This window comes from Tachypleus tridentatus, chromosome 4, assembly GCF_004210375.1.
Source record: "Tachypleus tridentatus isolate NWPU-2018 chromosome 4, ASM421037v1, whole genome shotgun sequence".
NCBI lineage: Eukaryota > Metazoa > Arthropoda > Merostomata > Xiphosura > Limulidae > Tachypleus > Tachypleus tridentatus.
Window position 1 is genome coordinate 35,269,967 of NC_134828.1, and position 16,119 is coordinate 35,286,085.

General features: G+C 36.2%; 1 protein-coding gene and 1 long non-coding RNA gene across 6 annotated transcripts in view; one reads left to right on the forward strand and one right to left on the reverse strand.

The window, feature by feature from the left end:
• Window positions 1-14,356, forward strand: part of LOC143248298 (uncharacterized) — a 127,121-nt gene extending 112,765 nt beyond the window's left edge. The window contains exons 3-4 of the long non-coding RNA XR_013026882.1: window positions 12,972-13,150; window positions 14,231-14,356. This is a non-coding gene — a long non-coding RNA (uncharacterized LOC143248298). The remainder of the gene's footprint in view (window positions 1-12,971; window positions 13,151-14,230) is intronic.
• On the reverse strand, window positions 5,724-15,274 carry LOC143248297 (uncharacterized). Of its 5 annotated transcripts, none has more exons than XM_076496689.1 (6): window positions 14,225-15,210; window positions 13,656-13,737; window positions 12,957-13,022; window positions 9,392-9,433; window positions 6,827-6,880; window positions 5,724-6,061 (listed from the first exon to the last, which is right to left on the reverse strand). In XM_076496689.1, the coding sequence occupies exons 1-6, from the start codon at window positions 14,438-14,440 to the stop codon at window positions 5,901-5,903; spliced, it is 621 nt and encodes a 206-aa protein (XP_076352804.1). In that variant the 5' UTR covers window positions 14,441-15,210; the 3' UTR covers window positions 5,724-5,900. The 5 variants fall into 5 exon arrangements, with proteins under 5 accessions (XP_076352804.1, XP_076352807.1, XP_076352806.1 ...); XM_076496693.1 differs by having other exon boundaries at window positions 5,923-6,061; window positions 9,392-9,480; window positions 14,225-15,271; XM_076496692.1 differs by lacking the exon at window positions 6,827-6,880 and having other exon boundaries at window positions 9,392-9,480; window positions 14,225-15,274.
• Between the last annotated feature and the right edge of the window lie 845 nt (window positions 15,275-16,119).

Genomic DNA, 16,119 nt, shown 5'->3' on the forward strand with positions numbered 1-16,119 from the left:
GTTTCTTGTTCATAAGTTACCTGCAGACCTGAATACATAGTAATATATAAAGACCGGCCTTGAATTTTATTAAATCCTTTGTGCGTTAAATCTAATGCGATTATAGCTTACGGCTCTCCGTTTTCTCGAACTAGAAAATATAAGTTTATCGACCTTTGTACTTTTTTGTCTCGATAACTTGCTCAGTGTTACATGAAAATGTAAATCGTATGTTGTTTTATCTATTTAAAATATCTGTATGTTTTATTAATGATTAATTCGTAGCAAAACTTCTTAACCTGAGCCTCCCCCTCCGAAAGTTATTTTATTCTAACGGCACAAGCGCATATTTAAATAATTTCAAAAATGTAAATAAATATACCTTTTCTCTACAATGAGGAAAATATGCGCATAACAGAAAACAAAAACGAATAACATTTTTTTCCCTGTAATTAATAAAGTTTTTTCATAATTTCCACTTCTTAATTATTTAATTTCTTTTCGTAGTTTTATTATCTATATCATAAAACATCACATTTTACTAAATAACTGTCAAAATCAGTGATCAACGGCCAGTATCAGAATTAGAATTCATCTGGTATTTCACTACATCGACAAAACTTAACTTTTTTTTACACCAGTTTTATGTCAGTGAAGTTTACATGAAACAAAGTAGGAAATGTTTATATTCTGTCAACAGAGGGTGCTATTGTACATAAAAAGATGTTTGTATATTCAAGTAAGAATTTTCCGCATTCTTTTTTTTTTAGTATTACATTTTGTTTTTTATTTTGTAGAAGAAACAGTAAAAGTTGAAAATACTCGCACGCAATCAGGACCTACGTGAACTTATCTTCTATTGGAGGTCAAATTACGTTTTATCGTGATGCTGTTTGTATATTCAAAAGTTTTTTTTTTTTTTGCCTATAAAATTACACTCCGGGAAAAAAAATGCAAATGCCTGCTATTTTAATTATGTTGACCCCATTGACCTGAAATTGTTGTAAAAACAAAACAGTTTTTTTCCAACTTAAATATTAATTCTGATCGGCTCAGCATGGCGTATTAAGGCATTCGACACGTAATCCGAGGGTCGCGGGTTCGAATCCCGGTCGCACCAAACATGCTCGCCATTTCAGCCGTGGGGGCGTTATAATGTGACGGTCAGTCCCATTATTTGTTGGTAAGAGTAGTTCAAGAGTTGGCGGTGGGTGGCGATGACTAGCTGTCTTCCATCTAGTCTTTCACTGCTAAATTAGGAAGGGCTAGTGCAGACGGCCCTTATGCAACTTTGCGCGAAACTGAAAAAACAAACAAACAAAAACAAAACTCTATTTCGTAGCTGGCGGGATTGTGGGTATAACGGTGCTTCTGCTGCCTTCCTTCTGGGTGTAGTTCAAAATTATGAACTTTGACAAATAACCTTAACAGCGTTGCAAAACAACAACAACAAAGTAAAACATAATAGATTGTTGTTCGTCGTGTAATATCACAGCATTCGTTTCAAACATACGATAACAATTTGATCATATTGGTTTAATACAGTTTTTTTTATTGTGTACGTTTCTCTCTCAAATTAACTTTCTTCTACAGTTACTTACATGAAAAGTTAATTGATCAATGATGATTAATGAACAGATCCAAGAACAAAACTTCTTATGATTTGTATTTGTACAGAGATTGTTATCCTCCAAAGAATAGTTCTTCGGTTAGTCAATATCATATAGGCTTTAGGGCTTATAACGCTAAAACCTATGGAGACTTAGCGGTAAGCTTAAGGGCTTCTAACACTAAACTCCACGCTGTAAAACTTTCAATATATAGATGTTGAAAGTATCCCTCTCACACACATCTACAAAAATGTAAAATAAAAAACAGCTAAAATGGGATATAAAAATATCCAGTAAAATGACGTTTCTCCACTGTCAACATGGCATTATTAATTCTTTACAACTGAACGCAACATACTAAATACACTCAAAGGTGGCGTCAAGAACATAACATTGACCTTAACATAAATATAAACTTATTCCTTGCATTTCGGCCCGGCATGGCCAGGTGGTTAAGGCACTCGTCTCGTAATTCTAGGGTCGAGGATTCAAATCTCCGTCGCACCAAATATGCTCGCATTTTCAACCGTTGAGGTGTTACAATGTGATGGTCAATCCTATTAGTCGTTGATAAAAGAGTAGCCCAAGAGTTGTCGGTGATGACTAGTTGCCTTACACTGCATAATTAGGAACAGCTGGTGCAGAATCGCCCTCGTCTAGCATTGTGCGAAGTTCAAAACAAACCAATCATTGCGTTTTGTTTGTTATTGGTTAGTATTATTTATTGGAATATGTTCTTTTATATAATATTTATTAGCATGAGGCTCTTGAGAAATAATCTTAATGTTTTTTCACAACAACATTCTATATCTTTAAACTGTTGAGGAGGACACTTGATGGTGAACGCCTAATATTTTGGTAGTTAAATTTATCTTGTCATTTGGTCTCATTCTGTGTCTGCTCACTGCAAGTCGTAATGCTCCGCCAACATGACCAGATGGTTGGGGCGCTCGACTCGTAATCTGAGAGTCGCGGGTTTGAGTCCCCTTCACACAATATATGCTCACCCTTTCAGTCGTAGGAGCGTTATTATATTACGGTAAACCCATTATTCGTTGATAAAAGATTGATTCAAGAGTTGGTGGTGGAGCGGGTTATGACCACCTACCTTCCCTCTAGTCTTTTACTGCTAAATTAGGGACGCCTGGTGCAGATTGTTCTCGTGTGACTATGGGCGAAGTTCATACAAACAATCCTACGCTAAAGACGTCCAAATCTATTTGCTTTCCTCGACCCTGTGGCGCCCTCTTTCTCTATGATGTCATCATGTCGTCTTCTGTAACGTAGACCTTTTGATCTTTTTCCTCTGCAGAGCTACCATTCTGCGATTATTTTCGTTCATCTGCTGCATTTTAATTGAGTAATGTGTCCTGCCCATTTCCATTTTGATCTTGCAATATTCTGAGATATCTCTTACCCCAATATTTCTTCTGACCTCTAATTGCAGAATTTTATCCTGTAATTTGATATTAGCATCTCTTGTTATTTTTTCATTGCTCTTTGAGTTGTCTGCAATCTTGAGTTAAGCTGTTTGGTGAGTGTCCACGTTTGACATCCATATGCCAAGGTTGGTAAAATATTGATCCGATACTCTTTTTTTTAATGATTACTGGCAGTTCTTTCATTTCTCTCTCTCTCCGGTTCCAAATGGTTCCATAAATCTGATATTTTAATTTCCCATTAGTCTTCCCTATATAGATAATAGTGCCGTCCATACATTCTACACTCTATACTACCTTTTCTTAACTGTAACTGGTTTGATTATATTTTTCCAGGGTTATATTCAACTTTCATTTTTCTTGTAAATAAAAATTACCGCAATTGGAGGCTTGTATATCCTTTGTTTCTTCCACAGGCTTTCTATCGTGTTTGATAAGCCAGATACATGCAGAATTGCACAATAAACCAAATCATCTGAACAATTTTTTTCTGTCAGCTCATCAGTTCTAATATTTTCTAACCACACTAATAGAATAATTCTATCAGTTTTTAACTATTTTCTAAGATTTTTAGAAATTTGTGATAAACTGACGACTAATTTAATTCAAGTAAACATCAATATTTTAAAGGCATTATTAACCCTACTAAACATGGCGTTAAGAAAAGATTACCGAATCCTTTCTCTTTCTTACGTGTGAATTTAATACTGTGGTAGTGAATTGAAAAAAAAAAACAAAACTGTTCAACCCTTTGTCAAGAAACAAATCCCGCAAAAGTATCATCAACATATGACAAAAAACAAAATATAATATTGGATTAACAGTACATTGAACTTTATAACCAAGCATGTTCCAAAAGATGTCAGCTGCAAGAGTTGCTGACGGACTGCTCATACTAATTCCATCAATTTTATCATTAAGTTCCATATTAAACTGAAATACTGTTTGTGTTGTTGTAAAGGCTAGCGTTTGTATTGAAATTTCTGAAGGATGTAGGGTTCGTGGATTTTCGTCTTGTACAAGGCGAGAAAAAACATAATCAATAGATTCATTGATTGATACTTGTATAAATAACGAAACAATGTCGAAAGTAACTAAAAAACAAGGATTGAATCTACCCAAAAACTTAGTAAAATGTTCTGTATTGTTATAGCACATTCTCCCTGTATTGTAGAAGGTTTCAATATCCAGGTTAAAATATTACACAAATTAAAATTAAACGTTCTCCTAGTGGATACAATAGATCTGAAAAGAACATCTTGTTTTTATATCTTAGATAACCCATAAATGTAAGATGTTTTTACATCACTTGATCACATAAGATTATAAATAAAATTATTTAATATATTTTTAATTCACTTTGGAATAGTGAGTAACTTGAAGGATTATGAAATTAAAAATTATCGCGTTAGACCCGATAAAGATACCATTCTCAGTTCTGTTAACCACAGAGAATTAAACTTTTAACTTTAGCGCTAATCCATTGACGTCGCAACGTAAGTAAACCAGTGTATGTAATTTTTCAGTTAAAACAAACAAACAAAAATATTTCAGATATCTTTCAAAGCATAACGGATTTTATGTACAGAAACATCCAACATTATATTCTAAATTAATTGTATTTACTTAAATTTTGTTTTGTGCAAAGCTACACAATCTGCACTGTCCATCACAGGGGATCGAAACCAGGGTTTTTAGAGATGTTAATGCTCTCGATTTTTCTCAGCTCTTGCGTTGGATAGATAAAGACGAGTTAGTTATATTCTTTAACTAAACGTTGTAATTCCGAAAAGGGATCCGTTGTTTCTGCGAGGCACATCCATAAAAACCTATATAATTTGTTTCAATAAACTCACAGTTGTAGTTTCTTAGGTAAATTATTTCATCATAGCCGGAATCCCACTTTTATAAAGAAATTGCTAGCTATTTGTACACCACCACTAATTTAATTAACGGCTTTAACAATATTACAAATTTTTAAGGTGTGTGTTTGTCCCATCTGTGTCGTGTTTTTTTTTTTTTTAAATCTCGGGAAACCTGAGAAATTTCCATACGAATTTTCTAATCTTCTACGCTGATTAAACCCTGTCTTTCCAATCGATACGGTTTTGGTAATTTTTTATATTCTGGAATTCCTTGAATATTATTTGTCGCAACTGACTTGTGAAAGCATGTTCATCTTCTCAACAGGTACAGTCATAATGTAGGGTCTGTAACATAAAGTGATTTTTGTCACACACTACAACTCACCAGGCGGAGTGTAAATAATGTGTATTTATCATTATCTGCTACTGTCCATAATTTAGAACTACCGATTAAAGGTAAGACAGCCAGTTAGTAACACCGTACCACCCACACTTATAACGTAACCACATCTTAAAGTACAAGGAATATTTTTGTTTTCACGCAGATTCGAACCTAGCTCGCCATCTACGAAGTCCAGAGTTCTACCACCTCTATGGAGAGAGAGGAAAAAAGCTAGAGTAATAGTTTTGGTTGAAACTTTGAAAGTACACATTTGACAGTCGTTCAATTTGTCACATCCTTTAGCGCCCTCTATCGAAAGTCTAGGTTTTTGGAATTATATAACTTTATTGATAATATTTTTGTTGATTGTATCTAAACTGAAAGCTTTTAATCGTTCAAAGATTGTACGAAGTGAGTAAAATTTGTTCCAAACATTTATGGGCAGATACAGAGTTGCAGAATTCAGATTTATTAATACATTACCAGCGGTCAGTAAAACACAAATCGTTTTATACGTGTAATTAGTATGTAACATTTCAGTTGTAAAACAAACTTTATATTTTTTTCTGTTGCATTGATCTTTCTACTTCTGTGTTTCGCTTATCAATTTAGGTTATTGTTTAAATCAATGAAGTGCATTTGCATAAGCTAAGAGTTTCTTCGAGTCTCGAAAACAGCTAACAATACAATTTCGGTGAGTCTGCTTACAGCGGAGAAAAGTCAGCCGATTTTCCGCCAGGCGGCAGCACTCGAGAAAAGATGGGACACAGCTATCAATATAACAACCTATAAAAGTTATGAGAAATGTAATTATACGTCACAAAACGTGGTTTTGTTAAAAGTATAATCCTTATTGTTACATAATTTTATGATAATTGTTAAATAAATTATAAAAAAAGTTGCTAATGGTGTATACAAAACACTATGTCGTTCGAAAACTATTCAACGTGTTAATGAAATCAAATATATAATTATAACTTTATTGCTCTTTATTTATACTTTGAATAAAAAATATTGAGAAATTTAGGACTAGTTGATAGTAAGTATCTCGAAAGTTCGTATAAACTTCATGAGTAGCGAACTGTTTTTATTTCTTGAGTATCTAATAAAATATCGAGTAAAAATAATTTTACAGAAAAAAATAGCGAAGCTGGAGAGAGACAAACTTGTATTTGAATGTTCTTCAATTTTTGGAGCAATGAAAGCGTTATGTTTTAACTAAATCGAATTAAAATTGCAGTAGCAATAGATATTGACTGGAGCCTTTTAAGGATTCATATATATATTACTTGTCTGCTGATAAAAGCCTAAAAAGAAGCGCATCAAACCAACAAATCAGTGGATTCCTGTTCAGTAAGCACAAATTTTACTGAAGCTGCAACTGAATATTCGAAATAGTAGTAAAAGCAACGCCAGTTTGCTTATATCTTACAGGATTTCTGAATACTAATGAAAAATGTTGAAGGAACATTACAGTAGACCGGTTCTAGACATGAATAATTATTTCTAGGTACTTTAATTATGATCTTTATGAAGACAGCAGAAACTTACCGACTGCATTCACAACACTTGAACATAAGCTGCTGTCTTCGTTAAACATGTCCACTGCACAAAGAAATAGATATGGCTGGTTGTACGTCAAAAGAGTAAAGAAAACAGATATGGCTAGCTGTACATCAAAAGAGTAAAGAAAACAGATATGGCTAGCTGTACGTCAAAAGAGTCAAAAGAGTAAAGAAAACAGATATGGCTAGTTGTACGTCAAAAGAGTAAAGAAAACAGATAGCTAGTTGTACGTCAGAAGAGTAGTTCAAAAGAGTAAAGAAAACAGATATGGCTAGTTGTACATCAAAGAGTAAAGAAAACAGATATGGCCAGCTGTACGTCAAAAGAGTAAAGAAAACAGATATGGCTAGTTGCACGTCAAAGGCGTAAAGAAAACAGATATGGCTAGCTGTACCTCAAAAGAGTAAAGAAAACAGATATGGCTAGTTGTACGTCAAAAGAGTAAAGAAAACAGATATGGCTAGCTGTACGTCAGAAGAGTAAAGAAAACAGATATGGCTAGTTGTACGTCAAAAGAGTAAAGAAAACAGTCACGTCAAAAGAGTAAAGAAAACAGATATGGCTAGCTGTACGTCAAAAGAGTAAAGAAAACAGATATGGCTAGTTGTACGTCAGAAGAGTAAAGAAAACAGATATGGCTAGTTGTACGTCAGAAGAGTAAAGAAAACAGATATGGCTAGCTGTACATCAAAAGAGTAAAGAAAACAGATATGGCTAGTTGTACATCAAAAGAGTAAAGAAAACAGATATGGCTAGCTGTACGTCAAAAGAGTAAAGAAAACAGATATGGCTAGTTGCACGTCAAAGGCGTAAAGAAAACAGATATGGCTAGTTGCACGTCAGAAGCGTAAAGAAAACGGTTGTGTCTAGTTGCACGTCAGAAGCGTAAAGAAAACGGTTATGTCTCGTTGCACGTCAGAAATGTGAGACAACTGACAGGCTTAACTGCACATCAGAAATCATAATCAAATGCAAAACCTTAAAATATACTCTTCAAAAAAAGAAACGCAAAAGGGATATTTTTGTTATTTTAAAGAGAAATACAAGTAATAACGTTACAAGCTCAGAGTATGTGATGTTACACATGTTAAGGCACTGATTGTCAGACCAAAATGACAATAAAAGTTGTGCACTTTGAAAACGGAGGAAAATATCGGATTTTTCGCCAAAACGCATGCGCGTCCAATAAATTTGTTTGAGAGATCTGCATGTTCTGCAAGTGCAGTATGTGCAAAATCCCTATAAAAGTGACGGGTTCTCGATTTCCATAGCTCAGTGTTAAGCCACCGACACGCAATACAGTTACGCCAAGACTGACTGAAACACAACGCAACAACGCCATTGGTCGCTTGGAAGCAGGCGAATCTCGATCAGATATTGCCAGAGCTGTGAATGTCCACCCGAGCACCATCACAAGGCTATGAAATCGTCACCGACAACATGGATCAACTCGTGACCGTCCACGATCTGGCAGACCTCGTGTGACCACGCCCGCACAAGATCGCACTGCGACGTCTACTACCTCAACCATACCAGGGTTACGTAGGATTTCCGATCAGACCGTACGCAACCGTCTACGAGATTCTTAGGCCTCATGTGCAACCCATTATGGTGAACGTCAACGACGTTTTTCAACATGACAACGCCCGTCTTCACACAGCCCGACTCACCACTGTCTTCTTGAGACACCACAACATCAACGTTCTTCCATGGCCCTCCAGATCACCAGATTTCAACCCCATCGAAAATCTTTGGGACGAGTTAGACCGACGTCTGGGACGGCAACAACCTCAACCGCAGACTCTTCCTCAGCTTGCAGCAGCATTGCAGGCTGAGTGGACAGCCATTCCACAGGGTGTGATTCGTCATCTCATCGCTTCCATGGGCAGGAGATGCCAATCAGTTATTGATGCTCACGGAGGGCATACTCGTTATTGACGTTGAGTGACGTTAAACTTCACCTAGTGAGCGTGGACTTCGCATTTGCAGACTTTGGATGTTCAGCAGTGAATGTGCAAAGTTTCACACATGTCATACAGAAGTACCCGGAATAAACTTGTTAACAATTTGTCTCATATTTTGCCTTTTGCGTTTCTTTTTTTGAAGAGTATATTTGACGTTTATACTTTTTAAAACGTTCCTACAGTGATCCAAGACTATTAAGATATATTTTTGTTTAGCAGTTACTTATTTTCGTGATAGTAAGATTTTTAATTCCAGAGAGAGACATTACTACTAACCTAAAAAGATATTCTTCATATAACACCCATTAAATAGAGGTCTCTGGTATAACTCTGTGTGTAATTAATATATACTACACAGTTTTACTTCTTGTTTCATGCTTTGTCCTATTAAATCACGACGGAAAGACTGGTAAATGAAAGCTGCTACAGGCACACTTGTAGACGTTTTGCTTAACGCAATAGACCTTCGTATTTAAGTAAGCGGGTGATGTTAAAGAGCTATTACAATAATTGGTGAATATGCTATGCAAAGGAATCAATTTATCTTTGTAGTTGAAACACCGAGCATTTAGGCTTAGATACTTACAGTTAGATAGTACTTCTGGAACCGATTTCTTACTCCACCAGGCTGTGAAAATAATGAACTCGATATAAAAACAATCAAGTGTCTGGATACTATAGAAAAAAAAATCAAAATAAGGCTATTACAGCAATTCAAATAACTTAATGTTCCGGAAAACTCATTTTATTTAACCCAAAGACGTTATTACATGGATTTTGCTGTTATTGTTAGAAGGCTCTTGAAATTCTGCGTTAGATAAAATACGAGTTAATTTCTGGACGATTTGGTCGTGTTAACTTGATGAGACAGATCAGTATAATTCCAGCCAGTACTTAGTATTTTTCCTACTTCAGAAGAATTTAAAATGTCTTTTTTTTTTTTTGAGTCACATATTCTTGTCAGTTTCAACCTCTGCATAGCGACTCGTAGAAGGAATCTAAGTTTTTTGATGTTTTTTCAAGTACAGACTTTTAACTCGTATTTCTGTCATCTCTTGACCGATTACAGTTTTGTACGCGGGAAGTCAAATCCTTTCGACTGACATATCTGAACGCGCCAAAAGTCTCGTAGGTTAATTTACTCTAATTCTGCCTTAAAAAATTAATAGATGGGAAGCTGGTATTGATTTTGATGAGTATTAAAATCGAATACGGGTGTACACGTGCGTCCCACGCTTTTAATTAATGGCACACCAAGTTTTACCTAATAAAAAGGGTAAAAAAATATGTCAGATTAATTTACTCTAATTCTGTTACAAGAATTTCAAATGTTGTGGTTACTGAGGGTTCCCTTTTGTTTAAATTTCTAAACTGCATGCGAAATATTTATGAGCACGGAAATTGCAATCGTAAATCGACATTAACCTTCCAGATTTTATTTGGTCACGATGTTCGATTATACAATATCTTTCTTTACAAAATTATGCAAGGAGTTACTTAATGTTAGCGTGCCGGACTCTTACAGTTCAGAGAATCCATGGATCGCGTCACGTTCCGCAAAGTTGCGCTGCGTACTTTAACCCTTCATTAGCGACTTGCGTAAATCTGCCTCCCACCCCATGCGCAAAGATTCGTGAATTTTTGCAGTGGGCCATTCAAAATGTTGTCATATGATGTTAACTGCAGTTGAAGGGTTAAAGGGTGCATTTAAAAAGGCTTGGTTAAATCCTACTATTCCGTCAGATAAGAGTTATCCAAAAGGCGGCTGAGGGTGCTCGTTGCCACTGTTCTAATCTTATCAGCTAAAATTTAGGTATGGCTAGTGCATAATTTCTTGTGCTTGTTTGCTTATTTTTGAATTTCGCGCAAAGCTACACGAGAGCTATCTGCACTTGCCGTTCCTGATTCAGCAGTGTAAAAGTAGAGGGAAGGCAGCTAGTCATCACCATCCACCGCCAACTCTTGGGCTACTCTTTCACAAACGAATAGTTAGATTGACCGTCAAATTATAACGTTCCCACGGCTGAAAGGGCAAGCATGTTTGATGTGATGGGATTCAAATTTATCATGTAGCTCCATAACGCGAATTTTTTGCCGAGGTGGAATTCTCCTCCAGCCGTTAACCCCTTCTGACCTATCCCATTTTTGCGAACCTTGGAATTCCCAATTTAATATTAAATGTTCATCTACCAAGAGCCCTACTAACCTTTTCACTGTTTTCCTGAGAGGAGTTCATCACACCATTCAACCAAGTGAAGTCAAACACGCCATTGACAGCCAAACTAAGTCCAAGTCCGTGATTTACGCCGTGCACCGGATATTATCAAAATCCACCAAGCAAGCTACCAGCTACATGAAAATTGTCACGACCACCAAACAGCATGCCGATACCATTCTGCGTAACGGTTGGTATTACCATATATTCCATTTTAGTGCTGAACGTCCCCACCGTCGCTCAAATAATCCTAGATTACCCAAGCAACCAGAACCTGTTTTGCCACCCATTGTATCATCTAAACTACGCATCCACCCCCCACAGCCTGTTGTCAGATCATTTCCTGTGAAGCCGCCTTCCCACTCAACCCAAATCTCCACCATGAAGATCGATAACCACACTCAGACAACCGATGATATTGCCACCGGCTAAGTACAGAACAAGCCACAGCATCTCAACAAACTCTCTCAGACGTTATCTATTCCACTTCATCCGAAAATGCTTTCCCAGTTACAAACTACTCAAGTTACCTATGCAGACAAATCAACCACAACAGACAAGCTGTCTACTATCTCTCAAGCTACTCAAACCAAATTGCCCAGAAGACATAAATTTTCCCAGACATTAGAGGAACACCCGGATAACTTACCTATACAAGTTCAGACACCACACCTGCCGCAACCAAGTCCATCACAGACCTATGGAATTGATTAAGACTTCCATTCAATGTGTGAAGCAATGCGTCAGACCCCTTTGGCAAGAATGTTTCGTTCGAAACTTGCTGATAGTCTAGAGAATCGAAGTTGCTCACCTAAACTTAGAAGGTTATCTGCTAAGCTCCGACAAGAGCAGCCCCTCTCCAATGAGGAGTGGCCATGTCTAACCCCTTCATAATCATTCGATGCAATCTCCTGCTATCCAAGGCACGGTCAGGGTAGACTATTCGGCGCCCTGATCGTGAAAGTGGGTTTTCTCGGGGTACTCCCGTTTCCCCCACAGCAAAATTTTGAGTATTTCTATACCCAGGCCCTGAAAAGAGGTACATTATCCTGTGTTGTACTATTTTGATACCTTCCTTCACTCCTGTACTTCATGCAATACCTACGTCAATATGTTTCCCTGCCCTCTTTACCTCCCTTCCGCCCCTGACACCCCTTTCCCCATTCTCAACACAGCTCGTCCCTCTTTTTCTCCTCCGACTTCATTTGTCTCCTCCGCGGCTATAACCATCCAACCTCAAATCATTCTTCGGAAATAGCCCTAGACATAAACTATTCAAATATCCACTTTGCTCATCGAGAGGTCTTTTGCCCTCAGCCATGTGCGAGACTGAAGTGAAACAAAAGTTTTTGAGCGCCCCTGGTTTGCCTTAGGGGTCTCCTAAGGTCTTTAAAACCAAAATTACTGCCAAGTCTTAATAATAATAACTTGCAAAACTCCAAGCTACGCATTTACGTTTTAAAGAAAAATTCTGCAAATCGATTTTGTTTCTGTCTTTAGCTTTATGCTCTTAGTATGATTCAGCCTTTATTCATAGCTTTATTAATTCGTGTGGTCGTTTATATGTCCTGTGTAAACACACAAGTATTGATACTTTGTTTTGGAGGCTATATCCTCAAGAATCGAGAAAATTAGGTCCAAAATGAAAGTGTATAATTTTATTTCATTGCTTCAGTGTTTTTTTCTAAACTTGATGACCCATGGGTTGCATTTTGTACAGTGATATTTGGAGGTGCATCATAAGTGTCACTGTCAGGTACAATTATTCGGTCAGATAATAGAAGTCCAAGATATGGCCGTGGATGCTGTTGGCTAGTTGTGTTCGCTCTAACTTTTCAATGTCAGAGCCGTATTAGCGATATCTAGGCAGCTCTTGTGTAGGTTTGTGTGAATACTTATAACAATCAACTCACCATTTTATAGTGTCTAAACTTACTGTTTCGTTTTTCAGTGTTCGTTTTCCAGGTGTTCGTTATAAGAGAAAGTTCATCCTCTTCGATACCTATAGAAGAATAAACCAAGTTCACAGCCTCTTCTAGCTACATATGTGTATATCAAGTTCTCATTTCTTCTTCAGTAACTAAATACACTTGCACGTCAGTATATTGTGTTGACTAGCACTCAGATCAGGTTCGGCTCTTACATGTGTTAAAAACATTCTTAATTTATCGTTACTTTAGATGTGATAATTTTACAAAATGGAGACACATTCAGGTTTTTATGTCCTGTTTAGTAAGTAATTACTTGATTATTAGCATAGTGATTAGTCTGTAACCCTCACGTCTAGATGAATAAAGGATTTCTTTATTTCTAATGATAAGGAGACTAGCGATTTACAAGATTGTTGTAGTCAATAGATAAAAATAGTACGTAATAGTAAAGAATTAGATAATTGTAAAATAACCAGATAAATAATACTCGATAGTAAAGAACTACAAAAATACTACGTAATAGTAAAGAATTAGATGAATTAGATAATAATAATATAACCAGATAAATAATACTCGATAGTAAAGAACTACAGAAATAGTACGTAATAGTAAAGAATTAATATAATAATTTTGAATAATAAAGAACTAAATAAGTAGTTCTTAATAGCACAGAATTATTGCTAATCTTTGATAATTAATCTTACCAACTGTGCAGGAGATTGGCCATAATAGCAAAAGAAGAATTAATTGCCTTTTCATCATGTTCACAATTATTTTGGGGTGAACCTAGGAAAGTTAATTTCATAGTATTAGTAAAACAGGACTGCAACTTGCTAGTAACACCATCGTGTTTGGCGAAATATTATCGAATACAAAGTCACTCCAGTAAAACTGAACATGGTGAGAATATAAGGTCTCAGTCAACAATGTGTTAGAAGATTAAGAATTTTATTGATCATCCAAGGAATAATAAAAATTTTACAGTTAGCAAGCTGAAAAACAATGACTTTACCTGAAAAAAAGGATATTAATAGAGGGCGCTTATCTTAAGTTTCTCTAACCAATACGTTAACCAAAATCACAATAAATGAAAGTAAACGGTGGCCAGTAAAATAGTCAAATCAAATAAATTGTTAAACCTATCATCATAGCAAATCTATGAAAATTGTTTTTTTTTACAAGTATTTAATCGGTACTGATTCGTTTGCTTTAGAAATAACTGAATAGTTGGAAATATTACCAAAGTTTGGGGAAATGTACTTCATATACTCACGTCTAGGAGATGGAAGCTGTAGGCGGTTGAAAGAGCAGGTTTGGCTGCGAAACCTAAAACTGTCGGGATGGCTGGTTCTAGCAGCGATATGTGATGCTCCGAAATTTTCCCCGTGATTAAATACGAATGGCGATATTTATAAAAAAGGCTATTCGTGTTGAAACGGGGGTGGTACCACGAGATGATCCTCCCACGTTCGAAGGTCTCCCAGAGCATTTCTCAGAAAGCTACTGTACGTCAGAGAGGACTTTCTTATTATTACCTCTCTGTTTTCGTAATCCACAAAATGTAATTGAGACATGAATAATGAACAAGCGATAGAAATAAAGAAAGATTACTTGATTAGAAAAGCCGCAAACAATCGTACTAAACATGCGATTCATCAAACAACAAATGAGTGAAGAAGACGAGCTCATCAGACTTCTGTTTTACGAGTAGTTTCCTTTAACACTGACAGAGGGACCAAACTTTCCCTTAGCTTCTAATGATCTTTATGAATAATACAAAACAGAACAAGTTATCTGTGATCCAAGAAAGAAGGTGTTAATCTTTTCATTGTTGTTCACAAACAACTTATTAACGTCTGAACAAATGAGTAATTTTCTCATCTTTGTCAGTCACGTACAGCAAAACTGAATTACTGTTTAGTATAAAATCCACTTGTATAACGAAAACTTCTGTAAAATCAAATGGATTTTAAGAAACTATTGTTCGTCTGAATTTTGATACATTATACATTCGATAAGGACCAATTCTCTGATATCGAAAGATTATACTGTAAGAGAAAAACTTAAAATTCATATCGTAGACTGGAATAATTTCGACGTAAAAAAACACGTTCGTAAAATACTCTCTCAAAGACAAAAAAAAACAGACCAGGAAAGTATTATATATATGCATGCATGTGTGTGTGATAGATACTGTATAAAAATAATTAGGATACGAAAAAATATTTATTACTGTTTGCTTAAAATAAATACATAAAGGCATAAAATACCAGTTTTATATCATTTAGAATACTCTTCAGTTTCTATAATAAAGCTCTCTACAATATTTACTTAACGATGTAACACTACCCGAGTTTTTTTAGGTTTTTTTTCACCTCTACAGCTTTGTATACATTAGAAGTTCCTTTTGTCTGTTAAACTATGTAATATTTAATGTGGTTTTAAATTTATTAAAAGGCCCAGCATGGCCTAGATGGTTATGGCACTCGATTCCTAATCAGTGGGTCGTGGGTTCGAATGCCGTCACACCAAACATGCTTGCCTTTCAGTTCTGGTAGCGTTATAATGTTACGATCAATCCCATTATTTGGTGGTAAAATAGTACCCTAGGAGTTGGTGGTAAGTGGTGATGACTAGCTGTCTTCCCTATAGCCTTACACTGCTAAATTAGGGATGGCTAGCACGCATAGTCCTCGTGCAGCTTTGCGCAAAATTCAAAACAAACCAAATTTATTAATAAAGTAATTTTCATAATTCGAATAAGAGGTTTGACTGTTGTTTTTATAACGCACTTGCAGGAGAAAGTGCTAAACGTATTTGATGCGTCACCTGTAAAACCCTAGTTTTATTTGTTTTTTCAATTTAACACAAAGCTACACGAGAGCTATCAGCGCTAGCCGTCCTTAATTTAGGAGTGTAAGACTAGAGAGAAGGCAGCTAGTCATCACCACTCACCGCCGACTATTGGGCGACTCTTATACCAACGAATAGTGAGATTGACCTTCACTTTATAACGCCCTCACGGCTTAATTGGCGAGCATGTTTGGTGAGATGGGGATTCGAACCTGCGATCCTCAGATTACGAATCGAGCGCCTTAACCCACCAAGTTATGCCGGGCCGTAAAACCCTATACCAGTCAGTTCACTGACCGCTATCCTAATTTCGGG